We start from the raw sequence: 24,863 nt of genomic DNA, 5'->3' as shown, positions 1-24,863 counted from the left end.
CCTCCCTCCCTCCTTCTCTTCCTCCCTCCCTCTCTCCTTGCCACCTCTAGCAGGCCGTCTGCTCTTTAGGGACGAACCATCTCACATTCAGCCTTATGTATCATCTTGCAAGGTCGACTCTGAAATCTTATTTACAGGAATAGCAGATGCATCGAGGAAGGGCTCCACTCTAGTCTGTGTGTGTGTGAGTGTGTGTTTTGTGTCCTTTTGTCTGTGTTATGTGTTCCAGAAGAGCTGTGCAGCGTTTTGCATAAGAGAGCGAGCAGACAAAGCCGGCCGGCGGGCAGACGCTGGTGTAAAGGATGTGTGTTGGAGACTGGGGACCAGAATGTAGGAATTCATTACCAGCAAGCTCTCTGCTGACATAGCTGCTTCTTAGACACCCGGAGAGGATCGGAGAGGGGGATGCTGTCTCCCTCTAACTGGACTGTGACTGCTCTTTGTCTGCTCCCACCTCTCTCTATCTCCCTCCTTTCTTCTTCCCCCCTCTCTCTATCTCCCTCCTTGCCCGCTGGATCTGGGAGTGAGGATGTGAGCGACGAGAGGAACAAAGAGAGGAGGTCACATTCTAACCTTCTAACCTCAAGACCTGCTTCTGGAAATACAACTAAAAAGGAACAACATGCTCTGAGAGATTCTCTCGCTCTCATTTTTCCTCGTTTTTCTCCTCCTCTTCCTCCCCTTCTTCCTCCTCCTGTTCCTGTGTCGGGTTCCTCCGTAGAGTCACGGTTCCACCATGTCCTTGGCGTTCTGTGGAAACGAGAACAATTCGTTGGCGTACAACGTGGACCGCGGCATCCTCAACAACGGCTGCTTCCTGGACGCGCTCAACGTGGTGCCGCACATCTTCTTGCTCTTCATCACTTTCCCCATCCTCTTCATTGGTGAGTGTCTGCACAGGGTGAGAGCCCCCCGGCCCCATCACACACACAACAATCACATGACCATGAAAGTATAGACACACACACAGCAAATTGGCCAGTGTTACCTAGTGTTGATTTTTCAGTATAACATTTCTAGTGTTGATTCAGGAGTTAAATGAACTCTGTAAGTGTTAAAATAACACTCACTGGTGTAAAAGAATCCAAGTGTTGGTGTTAATAACCAGTGTAAGAGTGTGATTGTGTCAGTTTTACTCTGTGGAGAGTAAAACTTTCCCATCAAAACCACGTCCGTCGTTATCATATTTCCCAGCATGCTCTACTGCAGCTAGACTTTTTAGTATTGTTTTTAATATCTGTGTTTTTGCATGTACATTGATTGACATCAAAGGAAGGCCTTATGATATTTGTAATGTATTGTCTTAAACAGTTACATATTACAGATAATATTAGCCTACAATAAGAACTCACTTGGTCCAAAGGACTGAAAACGAACAAATTCAACAACCATTTCTCGGTCACTAACAAATACAGTCATGGGTGGTAAAGCTTTTTATTTGTTATTTTTGTTCACCCATGACTGGAAGTATTGTACAAGTTTAACTGCTACATGTAACTGTAACTTAAACTCTGCTTATGTAAGAACATGTGGTAATGGAGACTTGTGAATAATATTGTAATATCCTGACATAAAGACATACAAATGTCTAGGTGTATTGGATAAAAACATTATGGACAGTACGTTTGGAAAGTATTAAAACTTCTTCCCTATTTCCACATGTTGTTACATTACAGCCTTATTCTAAAATGGATTAAATCAAATGTTTTCCTCATCAATCTACACACAATACCCCATAACGACAGTGAAAACAGCTTTTTAGAATTTTTATTCAGTATTCAGACCCTTTGCTATGAGACTCAAATCAAATCAAATCAAATGTATTTGTCACATACACATGGTTAGCAGATGTTAATGCGAGTGTAGCGAAATGCTTGTGCTTCTAGTTCCGACAATGCAGTAATAACCAATGAGTAATCTAACCTAACAATTCCAAAACTACGACCTTATACACACAAGTGTAAAGGGATAAAGAATATGTACATAAAGATATATGAATGAGTGATGGTACAGAAGCCTTACGGTTGTGGGCAGAGCAGTTGCCGTACCAGGCGGTGATACAGCGCGACAGGATGCTCTCGATTGTGCATCTGTAGAAGTTTGTGAGTGCTTTTGGTGACAAGCCAAATTTATTCAGCCTCCTGAGGTTGAAGAGGCGCTGCTGCGCCATCTTCACAACGCTGTCTGTGTGGGTGGACCAATTCAGTTTGTCCGTGATGTGTACTCCAAGGAACTTAAAACTTATTACCCTCTCCACTACTGTCCCATCGATGTGGATAGGGGGGTGTTCCCTCTGCTGTTTCCTGAAGTCCACAATCATCTCCTTTGTTTTATTGACGTTGAGTGTGAGGTTATTTTCCTGACACCACACTCTGAGGGCCCTCACCTCCTCCCTGTAGGCCGTCTCATTGTTGTTGGTAATCAAGCATACCACTGTAGTGTCGTCCGCAAACTTGATGATTGAGTTGGAGGCGTGCATGACCACACAGTCGTGGGTGAACAGGGAGTACAGGAGAGGGCTCAGAACGCACCCTTGTGGGGCCCCAGTGTTGAGGATCAGCGGGGTGGAGATGTTGTTGCCTACCCTCACCACCTGGGGGCGGCCCGTCAGGAAGTCCAGTACCCAGTTGCACAGGGCGGGGTCGAGACCCAGGGTCTTGAGCTTGGTGCCAAGTTTGGAGGGTACTATGGTGTTAAATGCTGAGCTGTAGTCGATGAACAGCATTCTCACATAGGTATTCCTCTTGTACAGATGGGTTAGGGGTTAGGGCAGTGTGCAATGTGGTTGTGAAATTGAGCTCAGGTGCATCCGGTTTCCATTGATCATCCTTCCGATGTTTGTACAACTTGATTGTAGTCCGCCTGTGGTAAATTCAATTGATTGGACATGATTGGGAAAGGCACACACCTGTCTATATAAGCTCCCACAGTTGAACGTGCATGTCAAAGCAAAAACCAAGCCATGAGATTGAAGGAATTGTCTGTAGAGAGCTGAGACACAATTCTGGTACCCTGGGGAAGGCTACCAAAAATATATGCAGCATTGAATGTCCCCAAGAACACAGTGGCCACCATCATTTTTAAATGGAAGAAGTTTGGAACCACCAAGACTCTTCCTAGAGCTGGTCTTGGTCAGGGAGGTGACCAAGAACCCAATGGTCACTCTGACAAAGCTCCAGATGTCACGTTCTGACCTTTATTTTCTGTGTTTTGTGTTTAGTTAGTATGGTCAGGGCGTGAGTTGGGTGGGTAGTCTATGTTTGTTTTTCTATGTTTTGGTTATTTCTGATAGAGGGCCTAGTATGGTTCTCAATCAGAGGCAGGTGTCATTAGTTGTCTCTGATTGAGAATCATACTTAGGTGGCCTGGGTTTCACTGTGTGTTTGTGGGTGATTGTTTCCTGTCTCTGTGTATGCACCAGATAGGACTGTAATTTGAGTTTTCACGTTTTCTTGTTTTGTTAGTTTGTTCATGTGTACCTTAAAGCATTAAAGAAGTACCATGGAAAATTACCACGCCGCGTATTGGTCCTCTGATCCGTTTCGCCTCTCTTCTTCGGAAGAAGAGGAGGCAACTCGTTACAGAATCACCCACCACAATCGGACCAAGCGGCGTGGTAAAGGACAGCGACGACAGCAGCAGCAGCATCAACAACAGAGGCCACCATCACAGGACTCCTGGACATGGGAGCAGATATTGAACGGAGAGGGACCCTGGGCACGGGCTGGGAAAATCGCAGCCCCAAAGCAGAGCTGGAGGCAGCGAAAGCTGATCGGCGGCAATATGAGGAGCCAGCACGGCAGTGCGACAGGTACGAGAGGCAGCCCCAAATTTTTTTGGGGGCACACGAGGTGTGGTACTAAGCCAGGTAGCAGACCTGAGCTCACTCCTCGTGCTTATTATGAGCAGCGCATTACTGGTCAGGCACCGTGTTATGCGGTTGAGCGCACGGTGTCGCCAGTGCGTGTCCATAGCCCGGTGCGCTATAGGGCAGCCCCCGAGAGTGCCATGCGAGTGTGGGCATTGAGCCAGGGCGTATGGTGCCTGCTCAGCGGGTCTGGTCGCCGGTACGCAGTCTTGGTCCAGGTTATCCTGCGCCGGCTCTGCGTGCTGTGTCTCCGGGCGCTGGGAGGGTGCAGTGCGTCCTCTGCCTGCGCTCCGCTCGTACCGGGCAACTGTGGGAGTGGAGCCTAGGGGAGAGGTGCGTGTAGTAAGCACTAGATCTCCCGTGCTTACCCACAGCCCGGTTCAACCTGTGCCTGCACTCTTGAGGGTCCGGGCTCGAGTAGTTGTCCAGCCTGGGGAAGTGGTGCCAAGGTTGCGCACCAGAGCTCCAGTGCTCCCCACAGCCCGGTCTTTCAGGCTCCTCCTAACACCAAGCCTCCTGAAAGTCTCCCCAGCCTGGTAGTTCCTGTGGCAGCCCCACGCACCAGGCTGTCTCTCAGTCTCCTCCCTGCAGGTGCTCCCGCCTGTCCGGCGCTGCTGCCGGAGTTTCCCGCCTGTCCGGCGCCGCTGCCGGAGCCTCCCGCCTGTCCGGGAGCCTCCCGCCTGTCCGGCGCCGCTGCCGGAGCCTCCCGCCTGTCCGGCGCCGCTGCCGGAGCCTCCCGCCTGTCCGGCGCCACGTCCGGAGCCTCCCGCCTGTCCGGCGCCGCTGCCGGAGCCTCCCGCCTGTCCGGCGCCGCTGCCGGAGCCTCCCGCCTGTCCGGCGCGCTGCCGGAGCCTCCCGCCTGTCCGGAGCCTCCCGCCTGTCCGGGCGCCGCTGCCGGAGCCTCCCGCCTGTCCGGGCGCCGCTGCCGGAGCCTCCCGCCTGTCCGGCGCCGCTGCCGGAGCTCTCCCGCCTGTCCGGAGCCTCCCGCCTGTCCGGCGCCGCTGCCGGAGCCTCCCGCCTGTCCGGCGCCACTGCCGGAGCCTCCCGCCTGTCCGGCGCCGCTGCTGGAGCGCCCCGCCTGTCCGGCGCCGCTGCCTCCTGTAGCAGCTCCACGCACCAGGCTGTCTCTCTGTCTCCTCTCTGCAGGTGCTCCCGCCTGTCCGGCGCCGCTGCCGGAGCCTCCCGCCTGTCCGGGCGCCGCTGCCGGAGCCTCCCGCCTGTCCGGCGCCGCTGCCGGAGCCTCCCGCCTGTCCGGCGCCGCTGCCGGAGCCTCCCGCCTGTCCGGCGCCGCTGCCGGAGCTCCCGCCTGTCCGGAGCCTCCCGCCTGTCCGGCGCCGCTGCCGGAGCTCTCGCCTGTCCGGCGCGCTGCCGGAGCCTCCCGCCTGTCCGGAGCCTCCCGCCTGTCCGGCGCCGCTGCCGGAGCCTCCCGCCTGTCCGGCGCCGCTGCCGGAGCCTCCCGCCTGTCCGGCGCCGCTGCTGGAGCGTCCCGCCTGTCCGGCGCCGCTCCGGAGCCTCTCGCCTGTCCGGCGCCACTGCCGGAGCGTCCCGCCTGTCCGGCGCCGCTGCCGGAGCGTCCCGCCTGTCCGGTGCCGCTGCCGGAGCGTCCCGCCTGTCCGGCGCCGCTGCCGGAGCGTCCCGCCTGTCCGGCGCCGCTGCCGGAGCCCCTCAGCCCAGAGGCGCCAGAGCCCCTCAGCCCTGAGGCGCCAGAGCCCCTGCCCCTCTGTCCAGAGCTTCTGCCCCTCTGTCCCGAGCTGCCCCTCTGTCCAGTGGGGTCATTGAGAGGGGTTGCCATGGTTCCTGTGGGCACAGAACCAGATGGTATGAACATCTTGGGCCTGGTTCTCTTTGCCATGGTGTTCGGTGTGGCACTGAGGAAGCTGGGAGAAGAGGGGGAGGAGCTCATACGCTTCTTCAACGCTTTCAATGAAGCCACCATGGTGCTGGTGTCCTGGATCATGTGGTACGTCCCGTTCGGCATCATGTTCCTGGTGGGAAGTAAGATAGTGGAGATGGAGGATGTGGTTCTGTTAATAAGGCGGACAAAGACAATCGTGAAGTGGGGTCCGCGTCCCGCGCCAGAACCGCCACCGCGGACAGACGCCACCCAGACCCTCCCCTATAGGTCAAGGTTTTGCGGCCGGAGTCCGCACCTTTGGGGGGGGGTACTGTCACGTTCTGACCTTTATTTTCTGTGTTTTGTGTTTAGTTAGTATGGTCAGGGCGTGAGTTGGGTGGGTAGTCTATGTTTGTTTTTCTATGTTTTGGTTATTTCGATGTTTCGGCCTAGTATGGTTCTCAATCAGAGGCAGGTGTCATTAGTTGTCTCTGATTGAGAATCATACTTAGGTGGCCTGGGTTTCACTGTGTGTTTGTGGGTGATTGTTTCCTGTCTCTGTGTATGCACCAGATAGGACTGTAATTTGAGTTTTCACGTTTTCTTGTTTTGTTAGTTTGTTCATGTGTACCTTAAAGCATTAAAGAAGTACCATGGAAAATTACCACGCCGCGTATTGGTCCTCTGATCCGTTTCGCCTCTCTTCTTCGGAAGAAGAGGAGGAAACTCGTTACACCAGAGTTCCTCTGTGAAGATGGCAGAAACTTCCTGAAGGACAACAATCTCTGCAGCACTCCACCAGTGCTGAGGAGTGGCCAGACGTGAGCCACTCCTCAGTAAAAGGCACATGACAACCCGCTTGGAGTTTGCCAAAAGGCACCTAAAGGATCAAACCAAGATTTAACTCTTTGGCCTGAATGTCAAGCATCACATCTGGAAGAAATCTGGCACCATCACCATGGTGAAGCATGGTGGTGGCAGCATCATGCTGTGGGGAGGTTTTTCAGCGACTGGAAGACTAGTCAGGATTGAGGAAAAGTTTAATGTAACAAAGTACAGAGCGATACTTGATGAAAACCTGCTCAGGATGTCAGAAAACAAGACATGACAACGCAGGACTGGCTTCGGGGCCAAGTCACTGAATGTTCTTGAGTGGCCCAGCCAGAGCCCGGACTTGAACCCGATCGAACATCTCTGGAGAGACCTGAAAATAGCTGTGCAGCGACGCTCCCCATCCAACCTGACAGAGCTTGAGAGGATCTGCAGAGAAGAATGGGAAAAACTCCCCAAATGCCAAGCTTGTAGTGTCATACCCAAGAAGACTCAAGGCTGTAATCTTTGCCAAAGGTGCTTCAACAAAGTACTGAGTAATTATGTAAATGTAATATTTCCGTTTTTTTTTGTGCAAAAAATTTACTTTAATCACTGGTGGTGATGATCAGGAGGATGAAAATATTATTGTACCTTACTCCCTAAGATAATAAATTATTACTGACCCTTACTCCCTAAGATAATAAATTATTACTGACCCTTACTCCCTAAGATCATCAATTATTACTGAGCCTTACTCCCTAAGATCATCAATTAGTACTGAGCCTTACTCCCTAAGATCATCAATTATTACTGAGCCTTACTGCATAATAAGATCATCAATTATTACTGAGCCTTACTCCCTAAGATAATAAATTATTACTGAGCCTTACTCCCTAAGATAATAAATTATTACTGAGCCTTACTCATTAATAAGATCATAAATTATTACTGAGCCTTACTCATTAATAAGATCATAAATTATTACTGAGCCTTACTCCCTAAGATAATAAATTATTACTTAGCCTTACTCATTAATAAGATCATAAATTATTACTGAGCCTTACTCATTAATAAGATCATAAATTATTACTGAGCCTTACTCATTAATAAGATCATCAATTAATACTGAGCCTTACTCCTTAAAAAGATCATCAATTATTACTGAGCCTCTTCCATATGTTTCACTTTTTACATTTAACTATGCATTTATTCATTTAGCATAGGAATATACATTCCACTGTACAGTATGCATAGTACACAGTGTGTCCCCTATGATAAAACCTTTAACATTGTAACGGAAACCTGGCACTCGGTGAAGTCCCTTGTGGGAAGCAACAAGCCCAACCAGCAGGAACCCTCTTCTACTGTCGGGGTTGGGTTACACATCCCTGCTCGCCTCCCGTCCTCTTTTGCCTGGTTACCCTCCCCCTTTTCCACTGGTGTCATAATCACTGTGTAACCGGATGGTCACCTCCGTGTCATCAATGTATGACAAGTTGACTGTGCCCCTGTCCCTGTTGTTAAAGTTATTACAATGTGCTAAGGCATTCCTCCAGTGTCATTACCATTGCGTGACCTGTGTTTTGTCCCTGTGACAGCTGTTAAAAGGACACTAATGTGCCTGGCTATGTGTCATTGGCGTGTGACTGACCAGTTCACTATGTCCCTGTCACACTGTTGGAGGGAGGCCATTACAACTGAAAAGGAACCCTATTCCCTTACAGTGAACCACTCTGGGCTCTGGGAAAAAGATATGCATGCCATACAAGATTTACCCTGAAACTAACAAGGACTGGTATTAACTAATTAGCTCAGAATGTAGATGAGATAAAAGAGAGAGACAAAAAAACAGAGAAAGACAGCAATAGAGAAGGAGAGAGAACAACTGTGTAAACTGATGCTAATGGTTATAGGTTAAACTCATAAACTCACAAGGACCACCGTGGAGGTGAACGTCTATGGAGCAAACTGATCTCTGTTTCTCTCTGACTCGCTCTCTGTCTCTCTCCTTCTCTCCCTCTCAGTTCAATTCAGTTTAAGGGGCTTTATTGGCATGGGGAACATATGTTTACATTGTCAAAGCAAGTGAAATGAACAATAAAACATTTAAAGTAAACAGTCACAAAAGTTCAAAAATAATAAAGACATTTCAAATGACATATTATCTATATATACAGTGTTGTAATGATGTGCAAATAGTTACAGTGCAAAAGGGAAAATAAATAAACATACATATGGGTTGTATTTACAATGGTGGTTGTTCTTCACTGGTTGACCTTTTCTTGTGGCAACAGGTCACAAGTCTTGCTGCTGTGATGGCACACTGTGGTATTTCACCCAATAGATATGGGAGCTTATCAAAATTGGATTTGTGCACATAGCTTGTCTTCTCTTGAGAGTCCGGTTTGCCTTGGGCTCCCTTTGTCAATAGCAAGGCTATGCTTGCTGAGTCTGTACATAGTCAAAGATTTCCTTCATTTTGGGTCAGTCACAGTGGTCAGATATTCTGCCACTGTGTACTCTCTGTTTAGGGCCAAATAGCATTCTAGGTTGCAATTTTTGTTTTGTAAATTCTTTCCAATGTGTCAAGTCTTTTTGTTTTCTCATGATTTGGCTGGGTCTCTCTCTCTCTCTCTCTCTCGGTTTCCTCCTTCCTTCTCCAGCATTCAATTCATTTATCTGTTAATGTGGCACATATATGTAATATTGTTTTAAGAGTTTAAGAGACTCCCGACTCTTATTGTCACGCCCTGGTCAAAGTATTTTGTGTTTTTCTTCATGTATTTGGTCAGGCCAGGGTGTGACATGGGTTTTTGTATGTGGTGTGTAGCTTAGTGGGTTTGTAGCTTAGTGGGGTGTTCTAGGAGAGTCTATGGCTGTCTGAAGTGGTTCTCAATCAGAGGTAGGTGCTTATCGTTGTCTCTGATTGGGAGCCATATTTAGGCAGCCATATTCTTTGGTTGTATTGTGGGTGATTGTCCTGAGTGTCTTGATGTCCTTGTTAGATGTTAGTTGACACATGTATAGGCTGTTTCGGTTTTCGTTTCGTTTATTGTTTTGTAGTGTTCGTGTTTAGTCGTGTTTTACGTTTGTTTAAATAAACATGGATCACAATCGACACGCTGCAGTTTGGTCCGACTCTCCTTCACCATTAGAAAACCATTACACCTATCCCCCTCTCCAATGTTCACAGTGATTCAGTTACACTCACATTAAAAAATACCATAGTTTATACTATGGGAGGAATACTGTAGTATTCACTGCAGTGTTTTTGCAGACTTTACTGTAGTATTCACTGTATTATTTTTAGGGACTGAAGTCCACAAAAACACTACTGTGAATACTGTAGTATTTACTGCAGTATACTGTAGTATTGAAAAAGGTAGTATGTACTATATTAATTACTGTAGTGTTTTTGCAGACTGTAGTATAGTGTAGTATTTTTGTGGACTGTAGTATGGTATACTATAGTATTTTGGGGGACTGTGGTATACTTTAATAGTTACTGTTTTCTCAGACTGTAGTATTTACTAAAGTTTTGTTGTTTTTCTATCTTTGAGATTGTCACGGTCGTCCTCCTCTTCATCTGAAGAGGAGAGGTGAGAAGGATCGGAGGACCAAAATGCGTCGTGGTATGTGTTCATGATGAATATTTAATAAAAGAAAGCACTGAACACTGTATACAAACTATACAAAAACAATAAATGACCGTGAAGCTATAAATGAAATGAAACCTGTGCTGACACAAGCAAATAACATAGACAATCACCCACAAACAAACAGTGAAACCCAGGCTACCTAAGTATGATTCTCAATCAGAGACAACTAATGACACCTGCCTCTGAGAACCATACTAGGCCGAAACATACAAATCCCCAAATCATAGAAAAACAAACATAGACTGTCCACCCCAACTCACGCCCTGACCATACTAAATAAATACATAAACAAAGGAAATAAAGGTCAGAACGTGACAGAGATAGAGGTGGGGGACTTTCTCCTTGAGAAAACCTACAGGAGAATGTCTGTAGTATTTACTACATTGTTTTTTTGTGGATCATACTGTAGTATTTACTATAATATTCTACGGTATACAAAAATATTCTATAATAGGTACTACACGTGATCGAGGGATACTACAGTGTGTAGTATAGTATACTACATTTTACTACAGAATTATATAGTAAATACTGTAGTATTATATACTATAGTATATTCACCAGAGCAGGTGTCACTGTGTATCTGTGCGTGAGTGCCCCGTGCACGGGCGCGTGCGGCGTGCGCGGGCGCGTGCGGCGTGCGCGGGCATGCGCGTGTATGTCTATGTGTTTGTGTGCGTTCCAGCATTGCTGTGAGTGATTAACTCACCTCCCGACAGGGAAAGTGGCAGCCAGCAATAGCATAATGTAATTGGCAGGGAGATGTTGTTTGAGGCAGCAGTTGGATGCATTGATAATAAAACCCATGACACTTTGATTATTAATTCATTTTAATGAGCATTTTGTCAGTACCACGTGTGTTTGATAACCCACAAGCACAGCAAAATAAGCTATTCGTGTCCTTTATTAAAAGTATGAACCCACTGGGCACAGACGTGCAGTCTGATTTACATTTGTTTGATTTGTCAATTAATGTGAATTCAACATGAAATCAGCTAAATATTTCACCATGTCATTGAATTTAGGTTAAAAGTTGGGTGAAAAAAAGACTAAATGCCCGTTGATGACTTTTTGCAAATCCAATTCATTTTTCCATGTTGATTCAAGGTCATCACATAGATTTTGGGGGGTTGAAATGACCTGTACACAATGTTGATTCTAACAGTTTTTGCCCACATATCTAACTGGCTGCTACTGCCTGGCTCAAGACCACATTAGTCCATTGAGCTAAAATCCTAGATGTTAGCGTTTAGGAGCTGACTGTAATGAAAAGAAAATTCCAGCACACTGGTGATCTATAGTCTTTCTACGTCTACGTTTCTATAGTCTTTCTACGTTAATGGTAGTTTGACAGAAACATTGGCAAATAAGATCCATTAAATGTCGGAAACATCTTGATCACCTATGTGCAGCCATGGTCACGTTCTGACCTTTATTCCTTTTGTTTTGTATTTATTTAGTATGGTCAGGGCGTGAATTGGGGTGGGCAGTCTATGTTAGTTTTTCTATATGTTCTATTTCTGTGTTTGGCCTGATATGGTTCTCAATCAGAGGCAGCTGTCTATCGTTGTCCCTGATTGAGAACCATATTTAGGTAGCCTGTTTTCCTTTGTGTTTTGTGGTTATTTTCAGTCTTTGTGTGTCTGCACCAGATAGAACTGTTTCAGTTGTCACTTTGTTGTTTTGTACTTTTGAAGTGTTCAGTTGTTTATTAAAAAGATGAACACTAACCACGCTGCGCTTTGGTCCTCTCCTTCTTCTACCCAAGACAGCCGTTACAGCCATTTTTATCTCAATATCAACTGATTTCTGGGTAACAGTTAAACACATTACTGTGATTATTTTAAATAAATAAAAAATGGTCTAAAATAAACAAAAATAGCTTCTTAGTAAAATGCAATTCCTCAAGCAAGAAGTTTGCTTGGACTGCTTGGGAGTGGTCTGAGCGAGGGGTCTAATCGGAGGAGCCTAATGGAGGGGATGCGTAACCTGAAAATGAGCTGCTGTTGGTAGTGAGGAGGGCAAACTCTCTTTGTTATTGGTCTATTAACTTATATGTCCAAAAACACAAACTGATACTTCAGGTGGTTTTTTCAAACAGCTTTAACAAGAAGTGCATTATCATAATTTTCATAATCACGTTTTTGACTACACTGTCTCTTTACTGAAGATAAAAAAATATCTTCATGCATATAGCAGCACATAAGGTGTGCGAGTTTACTCTATAATAGCTTTTAGGAGCTCACAGGAAGTCTCAGGCAAGGTAGTTTGTTCTCTTTCTGTCTAGACAGGCCTTCTGCTGCAGGCACCGGAGGCTACAGACAAGGTTACTGTTAAGGGGAGATTAGCTTGGTGACCCACCTCACAGTGATCACCTTCACAGACTTGGCCGGATGCCACTGACTCCCCTCGGATGACCTTTACTCTTGTCCTACTTCTACGACCTTTCATCTTGTCCTGCTCCTAAGACCTTTTATCTTGTCCTACTTCTACGACCTTTCATCTTGTCCTGCTCCTATGACATTTTATCTTGTCCTACTTCTACGACCTTTCATCTTGTCCTGCTCCTAAGACCTTTTATCTTGTCCTACTTCTACGACCTTTCATCTTGTCCTGCTCCTATGACCTTTCATCTTGTCCTGCTCCTATGACATTTTATCTTGTCCTACTTCTACGACCTTTCATCTTGTCCTGCTCCTAAGACCTTTTATCTTGTCCTACTTCTACGACCTTTCATCTTGTCCTGCTCCTATGACCTTTCATCTTGTCCTGCTCCTATGACCTTTCATCTTGCCCTGATCCTAAGACCTTTTATCTTGTCCTACTCCTACAATTTTTCATATTGTCCTACTCCTATGACCTTTTATCTTGTCCTGCTCCTATGACTTTTCATCTTGTCCTACTCCTATAACTGACAGGGACAACTTCATTGTTAAGCTTTTCAAGGTTGGACTGGGAGTTAGCAGAATTGAATCTACAGCTTTAAGCAAATGTCTGGAAGTGAATACACCTGAAGGGGACTGTGTGTGTCCACCACAGTCCCTGTACGCAAATCAGTAGTCTGAGGTGTCTTATTTGAGGCCAGGATTTTATCTAATCAGCAGCAGATCCGCCTTATAGCACACTTCACATTTGAAGGTAATTTATGATTGAGCTGACATGTTCAGCATTTACCGTGATTGCGGTATGTGTGAACACAAAACATTGCCTTTAAATTGTGCATAGCTGAAAAAGCTTGATTGGATTAAATCCCGGCTGTAGACAAGTAAAATGTATAATATTATTGTGGATGCTTAGTGGAAATTGACTCTCACCTGTCCAACTCTCTCCTAGTGCTTAATTTGTAAATTGGGACCTGCCGGAACAAAAAGTGAGCTGAGAGGAGGACCTGGGGGCACCAGAACGCATTACAATAAAATATTATAATAAAGCAGGGCATATGTATCTTGGTTTTTGCGTGCTGGCATAGAGCACTAGAGTAGAGGCGCTGGCATAGAGCACTAGAGTAGAGGTGCTTGCAGAAGTTGCACACAGGGGGATTCTTTTTCTAAGCCTAGGGTCTGGGAAACGGCACACTTATTGTACAATACTAGGAGGAAATTATAGTCCTGAAAAAACTTTCCAGTTTCACAGACTCACTCAATGATGCACAGCTCACTCTACTTGGAAGTTGATTACATATTTGGTAGCCTACAGACAGTTTAGTATTCTCTTTTCAGCAGAATCCAAGGCCTGTTTTGCATGTTGTTCACTGATAGATAAACGGTGCGTTCCCGACGGTAGGAATGCCTTGTGATTGGGCAACACACAAAACACACAATAAGCTATTGATCCTCTGTGGCTAAATGATAGACCTACTCCTGGTGTAGTATTCTGAATAATTTAATTTATGGTGTGGCACCTCCAGCGCCCTTCCCTATGATTCTATAAGGAAATAAGTTTAGAAAAAAAAGACCACATTTACACCACACAGAGACGCTTACAAAGCTCTCCCTTGCCCTCCATTTGGCAAACATGACCATAATTCCATCCTCCTGATTCTTGCTTACAAGCAAAAACTAAAGCAGGAAGTACCAGTGACTCACTCAATTCGGAAGTGGTCAGATGACGCAGATGCTACGCTACAGGACTGTTTTGCTAGCATAGACTGGAATATGTTCCGGGATTCATCCACCTCAGTCACTGACTTCATCAATTAGTGCATCGACGACGTCGTTCCCACAGTGACCGTACATGCATATCCAAACCAGAAGACACGAGGCAACATCCACTCCGAGCTAAAGGCTAGAGCTGCCACTTTCAAGGAGTGGGACACTAATCCCAACACTTATAAGAAATCCCGCCATGCCCTCAGACAAACCATCAAACAGGCAAAGTATCAATACAGGACTAAGATTGAGTCCTACTACACTGGCTCTGACGCTCGTCAAATGTGGCAGGGCTTGCAAACTATTACGGACTACAAAGGGAAACCCAGCCACGAGCTGCCCAGTGACGCAAGCCTACAAGACGAGCTAAATGCCTTTTATGCTCGCTTGGAGGCAAGCAACACTGAAGCATGCATGACAGCACCAGCTGTTCAGGACAACTGTGTGATCACAGTGTTGAAAGGCTGGTCATGGCTCATATAAACACCATAATCCTGGGAAACCCTAGACCCACTCCAATTTGCATACCACCCCAACAGATCCACAGAAGACGAAATCTTAATCGCACTCCACACTGCCTTTTCCCACCTGGACAAAATGAACACATATGTGAGAATGCTATTCATTGACTACAGCTCAGCATTCAACACTATAGTGCCCTCAAAGCTCATCACTAAGCTAAGGACCCTAGGACTAATGACTAAAGACTAAAGACCCCTGCAACTGGAATCTGGAATTCCTGACGGCCACCCCCAGGTGGTAAGGGTAGGAAACACAACATCTGTCACACTGATCCTCAACACTGGGGTCCCTCAGGGGTGCGTTCTCAGTCCCCTCCTGTACTCCCTGTTCACTCACGACTGGGTGGCCAAGCACGACTCCAACACAATCATTACGTTTGCTGACGACATAAAAGTGGTAGGCCTGATCACCGACAATGATGAGACAGCCTATAGGAGGTCAGAGACCTGGTAATGTGGTGCCAGGACAACAACTTTTCCCCCAATGTGAGCAAGACAAAGGAGATGATTGCGTCACCGCCAGGTATGGCAACTGCTCGGCATCCAACCGTAAGGCGCTACAGAGGGTAGTGCGTACAGCCCCGTACATCACTGGGGTCAAGCTTCCTGCCATCCAGGACTTCTATACTAGGCGGTGTCAGAGGAGGGCCCGAAAAATTGTCAAAGACTCCAGTCATCCAAGTCATAGACTGTTCTCTCTGCTACCGCACGGCAAACACTACCGGAGCGCCAAGTCTAGGTCCAAAAGGCTCCTTTACAGCTTTACCCACAAGCCATAAGACTGCTGAACAACAAATCAAATGGTCACCCAGACTATTTACATTGACCCCCCTTGTTTGTTATTGTCATTTTATTGTGTTACTTTTAATTACATTTTTTACTATAGTTTATTTAGTAAATATTTTCTGCATTGTTGGTTAAGGGCTTGTAAGTAAGCATTTCACGTTAAGGTCTACATCTCTTGTAGTCGGTGACAAACACCATTTGATTTGACTTTAAGTGCAATGCTGGACAGATGAGAGTTGCAGGCTCATGTTTATCAGAGCAGAGAGAGGGAGAGGGATCATAGAAAGGGAGTTCTGTAAGAGATACAGGCACGCATTTCACTCTCAACACAGCAATGGCCACGCATTGGTCTATACAGGCTATAGGTTTGAGCAAACCATAAACCTGGGAAAGCCCAGCATGAATCAATTATTATAATATCGGGCACGTTTTCACATGATGTGTTTTAGCGGGCAGGAGAATTACTTGAATTAACTCTGATTTTATTATAATTTTTACATTGCAAACGGTGAAAATACATTTTCATACCAAGAGAGGTACTGAAACTTGCCAAATGGGTTTCGCAATGAAGCATTCCAAAATTGAGGGGTTCCCCTGTTCCGGCAGGATCCGGCTCAAACTAAGCACTGCTGTCTGTCATCAGATCAGATAAAGAAGGGAGGGAAGCTATGTTAGACAGGCACTGTTCTCTGAGGTTAACTTCCTGTTTCCTGTGTTATTGTTGATATCAGAAAGACGTCACACTGTTCTCTGAGGTTAACTTCATGTTTACTGTGTTGTTATTGTTGACATCAGACGTATGTCACACTGTTCTCTGAGGTTAACTTCCTGTTTCCTGTGTTGTTGTTGTTGAGATCAGACATACATCACACTGTTCTCTAAGGTTAACTTCCTGTTTCCTGTGTTGTTGTTGTGTTTGCTGTGTGCTGTAAGGCTGGGGCAGCCAGAGCTCCAAGGTGCACATCCACCACAGCACCTGGCTGCACTTCCCTGGTCACAACCTGCGCTGGCTCCTCACCTTCATCCTCCTCTTTGTCCTGGTCTGTGAGATTGCTGAGGGCATCGTCTCCGATGGGTGAGTCCATTTCCCCCTAATCCATTACTGCAGTGGTTCTCAACCCTTTATTTATTTATTTTATTTTTATTTCACCTTTATTTAACCAGGTAGGCAAGTTGAGAACAAGTTTTCATTTACAATTGCGACCTGGCCAAGATAAAGCAAAGCAGTTCGACACAAACAACGACACAGATGGAGACAAACAAACATACAGTCAATAATACAGTATAAACAACTCTATATACGATGTGAGCAAATGAGGTGAGAAGGGAGGCAAAGGCAAAAAAAGGCCATGGTGGCAAAGTAAATACAATATAACAAGTAAAACACGTGACTATTGTCTTGAGATGTTGCTTCAATATATCCACAAAATTTTCCTCCATCACGATGCCATCTATTTTGTGAAGTGCATCAGTTCCTCCTGCAGCAAAGCACCCACACAACATGATGCTACCACCACCATGCTTCACGGTTGGGATGGTGTTCTTCAGCTTGCAAGTCTCCCCCTTTTTCCTCCAAACATAATGATGGTCATTATGGCCAAACAGTTACATTTTTGGATTTTTTAGATTTTCCCATGATGTCAAGCAAACAGGCACCGAGTTTGAAGGTAGGCCTTGAAATACATTCACAGGTACACCTCCAATTGACTCAAACGATGTCAATTAGACAAACAGAATCTTCTAAAGCCAAGACACAATTTTCTGGGATTTTCCAAGCTGTTTAAAGGCACAGTCAACTTAGTGTATGTAACTTCTGACCCACTGGAATTGAAATGCAGTGAATTATAAGTGAAATAATCTGTCTGTAAACAATTGTTGGAAAAATGACTTGTGTCATGCACAAAGTAGATGTCGTATCTGACTTGCCAAAACTATAGTTTGTTAACAAGAAATTTGTGGGGTGGTTGAAAAACAAGTTTTAAACTTCTGACTTCAACTGTATATATATATATATATAATGGCCCATATTTGTTTTGTGTATATGTATACACTACCGTTCAAATGTTTGGGGTCACTTAGACATTTCCTTGTTTTTGCAAGAAAAGCTCATTTTTTGTCCATTAAAATGACATCAAATTGATCAGAAATACGTTAAAGACATTGTTAATGTTGTAAATTGGTATTGTAGCTGGAAACGGCAGATTTTTTTATGGAATATCTACATATGCGTACAGAGGCCTATTATCAGCAACCATCACTCCTGTGTTCCAATGGCATGTTGTGTTAGCTAATCCAAGTTTAGCATTTTAAAAGGCTAATTGATTATTAGAAAACCCCTTTGCAATTATGTTAGCACAGCTGAAAACTGTTGTTCTGATTAAAGAAGCAATAAAACTGGCCTTCTTTTGACTAGTTGAGTATCTGGAACATCAGCATTTGTGGGTTCTATTACAGGCTCAAAATGGCCAGAAACAAAGTACTTTCTTCTGAAACTCGTCAGTCTATTCTTATTCTGAGAAATTAAGTCTATTCCATGCGAGAAATTGCCATGAAACTGAAGATCTCGTACAACGCAGTGTACTACTCCCTTCACAGAAAAGCGCAGAACTGGCTCTAACCAGAATAGAAAGAGGAGTGGGAGGCCCCAGTGCACAACTGAGCAAGAGGACAAGTACATTAGTGTGTCTAGTTTGAGAAAGAGACGCCTCACAAGTCCTCAACTGGCAGTTTCTTTAAATAGTACCCACAAAACACCAGTCTCAATGTCAACAGTGAAGAGGCGACTCCGGATTGCTGGCCTTCTTTTTCTTTGCAGAGTTGCAAAGAAAAAGCCATATCTCAGACTGTCCAATAGAAAGAAAAGATTCAAATGGGCAAAAGAACACAGACACTGGACAGAGGAACTCTAAAAGGCCAGCATCCCGGAGTCGCCTCTTCACTGTTGACGTTGACACTAGTGTTTTGCTGGTATTATGTAATGAAGCTGCCAGTTGAGGACTTGTGAGGCGTCTGTTTCTCAAATATGCAGTGTATTCGGGAAGTATTCAGACCCTTCCCTTTTTCCACATTTTGTTATGTTACAGCCTTGTTCTAAAACTGATTAAATAAAACATTTTCCTCATCAATCTACACACAATACCCCATAAAGACAAAGCGAAAAAAGGTTTTGAGAATATTTTGCAAATTTATAAAAAACATAAATACCTTATTTACAGAAGTATTCAGATCCTTTGCTATGAGACTCGAAATGTAGCTCTGGTGCATCCTGTTTCCATTGGTCATCCTTGAGATGTTTCTACAACTCGATTGCAGTCCACTTGAGGTAAATTCAATTGATTGGACACACACCTGTCTGTCTATGTTAGGTTCCAGAGTTGACAGTGCATGGCAGAGCAAAAACCAATTCATGAGGTCAAAGGAATTGTAAGAAACAAGCCTGAAACCTTGAACAAAGACTGTTGACATCTAGTGGAAGCTATAAGAAATGCAATCTGGGAGCTGGATTTGGATATGACCCCATACGTTCCATTGGAAGAGCATGGGCTCTCAAAACAAACAATATTCTGATTGTTTTTGGGGGGGATTTTCTCCTACCATATCAATTATGCTATAGTCTCAAACATTATATTAACATTCGTACAAATAGACCCTAGCCTGAACTCAGCATTTGTTTTGTGTGTGCAGTCACCATACAGTCCCCTACAGTCTACTACACAGGATTATTATTGTCTGTGGAATTGAAATGAATGTAAGAGCTCTCCTGCTGCTCTCCAGTCTTTCACTCCAAAATACCATTCACTATCACAGAATGCCTGATTGTAGCTATTATATGGCATTGTTGTATGACATATTAAAGCTACAATCAAGTTGTATATAGAATGATTTTAAACGCACCGATTGGGATGTGTGTGTGTGTGTGTGTGTGTGTGTGTGTGTGTGTGTGTGTGTGTGTGTGTGTGTGTGTGTGTGTGTGTGTGTGTGTGTGTGTGTGTGTGTGTGTGTGTGTGTGTGTGTGTGTGTGTGTGTGTGTGTGTGTGTGTGTGTGTGCGTGTGTGTGTGTGTGTGTGCGTGCGCGCGTATGTTCTCCCAGGTTCACCCAGTCCCTCCAACTGCACCTGTACATGCCTGCAGGCCTGGCCTTCATGGCTGGGATCACCTCCATCATCTACTACCACAACATAGAGACCTCCAACTTCCCCAAGCTACTGCTAGGTAAGGCTCCTTAAAACTTACCTCCAACTTCCCTAACCTACTGCTGGGCAGGGCTCATGGTTCTCGAAGCACTTTTCAGTGCACTGTAACAAATTTCTGAAAATTTACAGCAAAACTTTCAGTTAGCTACGGTACTGTAAAGAGCAATGCATTATGGGGGCTCAATGGCATTCCACTACGCTGCTATACAACTCTATTACCTGTTTTGCTGTATATTTACAGCAGCATAGTGTCAATTATGGTTCATTGTGGAAAAATTTTGTCGGTGGTGAAAGAATACCTGGCTAATTAACATATTTTGAGGCGTGCCTATAGTTTTAATGACTCCAACCTAGTGTATGTACACTTCCAACTTCAACTGTATATAGGCCTAAGGCTGAAACAATAAGAAGACACAGTAGCAGAAGAAATTCAGCCACTTTTTTGTTTCATCACAAAACTAGACTTCACCAGACATCAATCAGTCACAAAACATGACCTACAGCATGGTCAAGAAAGTTAATGTTTTCAACATTTTCAGATTACTAAACAACTATGGATTTAGAACCATGGAGAGTTACTGCAAGGTGCAAAGATAACAGGAGTTGGCTCCACTATTCCAGCAACATTTTAACTTCAACATCATCTAATCACCTATGCTTACTCTTCTACAGCGACAACTAAAAGATACCAAAACGATTTAGTCCAATCAACGTAAGATGTTTTATTTATTTATTTTATTTCACCTTTATTCAACCAGGTAGGCAAGTTGAGAACAAGTTCTCATTTACAATTGATACCTGACCAAGATAAAGCAAAGCAGTTCGACAGATACAACGACACAGAGTTACACATGGAGTAAAACAAACATACAGTCAATAATACAGTATAAACAGGTCTATATACAATGTGGCTGTCCAGGGTACTGATATCTGTGTGTGTGTGTGTGTGTGTGTGTGTGTGTGTGTGTGTGTGTGTGTGTGTGTGTGTGTGTGTGTGTGTGTGTGTGTGTGTGTGTGTGTGTGTGTGTGCTTGCAAGTAGAAAAAAAAAGTTACCTCACCCTACTTGTAGAGACATGGCAGCAATGCCGTCCTCCTCTTTCATGTTGCCTGGACGGTCATGGAATCTGTTATACAGTACACGCTTTCAGTTTTTGTTGTCCTAGGCTACCTGGCGAAAATGCTTGCTCACTGGCCTATCTTCCTTTCATGGGCAACAATGTGCCAGGCTTACTACATCTAGCTACATGTTGAATGTTCATCCTCCAAGCCAGGGGCACAATGTATACATTTATGGTTATATCAAAATTGCAATTATAATCATTGGCCAGTAGGGAGAATTAAGTAAAACCAGTCGAAATACCTATCTCCATCCATGGCTAATTAAGGAAAGGGACCATTTTTATCTAGCTAGCTAGCCACCGGAGAACAACAACACAATTAGATGCAACAATTACATTTTTCTGTCAATGACGTCTGGATTCTGGTGATGTGATTGGTGTCAAGCCAAATCCAAACTCTCTTCCATTGACATTATTTTTTTAATGCGCTAAGACCATTCACAGCTGAGCTCGCTCACTTTATTTAGCTCAACTCAGATTGGCTATTTTTTTTTTTTTTTTTTACGTTATCAAGGGAGGCCACATGCTTGCAGGATTCCCTTGCATTCAATACTATGAGCAGCAACAATGTCATACTCTTTTTGACCAGACAGCATCAAATAGTTGGACTACACAGACAGAGGGGTGCTTTTTCTTTCGCTCTCGCTCAGGATGCTTTCTCCGGTGAGATACATTCAGCCTCTTACAAATTGAAGGACATTTCTGAAACACAGAGCAACGAAAGATACATTATTTTGTATTTTGTTTTATTTTTTATTTTGTGCACAATTTTGTGGAAGCCTGGCTTCCTTGGCAGCCATGAATACGCACCACTGGGGCAGAGGTCATTAGCATAATACCCAGCAGACTGCTTTGCAAGTGTTCAGTTTTACATTTACATTTTGGTCATTTAAAGCTCACGCTCTTATCTAGAACAACTTACAGACAGTGTATTAACCTAAAGGTAAACAAGAATATGCCACAGTCATAGCAAATAAAATGATTCTGTTTACCGTTAACGAAAATGTTGTAGTTAAGCAAGCTTCTTGCAAGTATGTATAAAAAAAACTGTAAACATTGCCTGTAATTTACTGTAAAAATTACATGTTTGATAGTGTTTGTGTATGCATACAGTGTGGGTGTGTGCATAAAGCGTGTGTGTGCATGTATGCAAAAAGTGTGCGTGTGTAGGTGCGTTTATGCATAAAGTGTGTGCGTGTGTGCATAAAGTATGTGTGCGTGTGTGCATAAAGTATGTGTGCATGCAAACTATGGCAGAATGGTCACCACACTTTAATGCACAGTTCACCTCACTTTAGGACTTAACATGAAAACGTCCATCTTCAACTGCTGAGGTCTGCCTCTCTGCAGTGCAAAGAAGCCACAGGTTGTAGAAGAGATGCCCAATTACTGTGTGGTCGAGAGCAACTGAATGGTGGATAAACCTTGTATGACTCACTGTAGCCTTGCTGGCCCCGAAGGCCTTCTAAGCACAATCAATGAGCAATTCAATGATGTACTTACTATAAGTGGTTTGGTCTAAACCAGGGATGGGCATCTGGCGGGGGAACTCAGTGGGGGTCTCATCTTAATGTTGAGAAATAGAATCATAGAATACACCAGGTGCAATTTTGAAATGTGATTGTGCATCAGCAGTTTTTTTTCTTGTTATGTCTGTCAATGACAGTCACTCAGTTAGCCCATGTCAGTAAAAAAACATAAATTGGTAAATTAGTCTAGCCAGCTACCTAAATTTGTAGTAATGATGGTAAAATTACCAACCGGGACCTCCATTGATTTTGTTACTCACTGTCATATCATATTCAAAACTGCAAACATTGGCAAAATGAGTAGACTTGCAGCGAACATGCTTTAAAACTTCTTATTGTTCTCTCCGCTGTCAAGATGGAGACGCAAAAATATTTTGCTCGCAATGTGGGGAGTTCCCCACAACAAAATTTCACTTAGGGCCCCCTGATGTGTCGGTATGGATAAGCAGACCTCCAAACCACTCATGATTTTCAGATTTTTTTTGTGCCCCTCCCATCAAAGTTGTTTAGCCTTGGTCTAAACCATAGGCATTACAAATGAACTGTTAATCAAGATGTACGGTTCATTATGTAGAGATGGCTTTGGATCTATAGGTCAGATTGTGTTAATGGGATTTATCTGTTGATTGAACGATTGGAATATTCCACCCTCAATCCATATAATTGTATGGAATTGATTAGAATGCATACAATTATAGTCAGAATTATGGTTAAACAATATAGCTAATGTTTATGTCTTCATGGTATTTTAAAGACAGACTGTCTGAGCGCAATTCGGCGCCGACCTAACTAGAGATTTGGGAGAGAACGGGGAGTACGGCTCAAGGTCTTCCTAATCTCTATCGGCTGGGTAGCAGGACATGGCTATTAATTATACTGCAGTTCGAAGTAGACAAATAATGTAGTAGAATATTATATGTGTGTCCGCTGAGCAGGAGTCAGAGATATGATTTGTGTAAAGACTGTATACTTGTATATATTCCGAACCGATATTAGGTTGAAATGGGATCGTTTTTTCCCCCAATAATGTGTACTGTAGTTATTCTCGTAAATCATTTGTATTGAATAAGTAGTGATTCAAATAACAGCTGAGAATATTAAAGGTCCTGCACAGTCAAGATCATGTTTTTATGAAATTTGATGATATTCAATGAAACCAGATCAAAGTAGGATGGCCAAAGTATGAAAAATACCTCATAAAAGTACTGGTCCCCTCCCCTGTGTCAAAAACTTGGATTCAAACGGCGGGATTATAAGGGGTTTTGTGACATTACCAAACCCCTCTAATTCTTATAATACACCAACGGTAACGTCTTATTCTCTTACCAAATTTAGTACCGTCTTGTAAGCAACGTCACAAAAGGCGTGTTCGCAGAAGGGCGCGGGTAACATTGCTAGCTAGGTAGCTAGTCTACTGGTGCCAAAATTTACTGCAGCGTATCAACAAATGTAATAATTATATGTTTTGCCTATTCATCTAAGGCAGGGGTCTCCAACAGGTCTATTGTAAACTAGCAGTAGCTTGCAGCGCACCTATGAGTAGCTCGTGAGACAATTCTGAAAGTACGTGCAATTTTCCGAAAAACTGTCATAATAAAATCTCAAATCTAATAAATGCAATTTTGACATTATCCCACCCCTGGCCACTATTGGCTTAAAAAGCCAAAACGAACTGCAAATTCATTTCTAGCTATATTGCCTCTGTCTGTGTGTGGTGCGTGTATTTGTCCATCACTCAGTGTGTAGCCAGTTGATGTGATAACCCTCTTATGGGTTGAACAGAAATACTTTTACCAAAACATTTCATGAAATGAGCAGCAGCAGTACAGAACTGTCCCTAGACCAGTACATTAGATGGCACATTCCTCACTCGGTTGATTCGCAATTAAAGGGCCAGATGCGCAATTTAAGGGGAATTATACAAAAAAATATAAAACGTGTTCATTTTCTTCCAGACCTAAATAAATTCAAATGTGATTTAAGCATTGACATGGACTCAGAACATTGTTGTTTTGCTATGAACAATTGTAATTTTGAGAGTGAAAAACGAAACAAAAATCTAAAACCAGGAAAAATAGAACAGAGAGCCATAAATTTGGAAAATATTAAACAGAACATGTGGGGGGAGAATCACAGATTTTATAGAGCCCCCTTAGAGTTGTTAATTAACCATTATTTTACCAGGCATATTGACAGAAAACAGAGTGCACTACTTTCTCTTGTTCACCAAGGACCTGGGGAAGAGTTGCAGGGGAGGGGAGAAGAGAAGAATGTGCCAATTTGAAAACTAGAAAAAAATGAGTAGCTCACGACATGTTTCATTTTCTTTAAGTAGCTCTCATGCTAGAAGAAGTTGGAGACCCCTGATCTAAAGGCAAATATATTTATAGGCT

At 44.1% G+C, this 24,863-nt stretch overlaps 1 protein-coding gene across 2 annotated transcripts in view; it reads left to right on the top strand.

The window, feature by feature from the left end:
• Window positions 1–24,863, top strand: part of LOC118358785 (ATP-binding cassette sub-family C member 8-like) — a 149,041-nt gene continuing 124,178 nt past the window's right edge. For both annotated transcript variants that reach the window (XM_052480696.1, XM_052480695.1), the window contains exons 1-3: window positions 1–884; window positions 16,563–16,704; window positions 19,720–19,841. In XM_052480696.1, coding sequence (XP_052336656.1) covers window positions 737–884; window positions 16,563–16,704; window positions 19,720–19,841 — 412 coding nt within the window. In that variant the 5' untranslated portion in view covers window positions 1–736. The remainder of the gene's footprint in view (window positions 885–16,562; window positions 16,705–19,719; window positions 19,842–24,863) is intronic.

The sequence above is a fragment of the Oncorhynchus keta genome, chromosome 26 (assembly GCF_023373465.1).
Source record: "Oncorhynchus keta strain PuntledgeMale-10-30-2019 chromosome 26, Oket_V2, whole genome shotgun sequence".
NCBI classification, from domain to species: Eukaryota; Metazoa; Chordata; class Actinopteri; order Salmoniformes; family Salmonidae; genus Oncorhynchus; species Oncorhynchus keta.
Note: the sequence above shows the minus strand (reverse complement) of the source record. Positions and strands in the feature narration are given on the sequence as shown.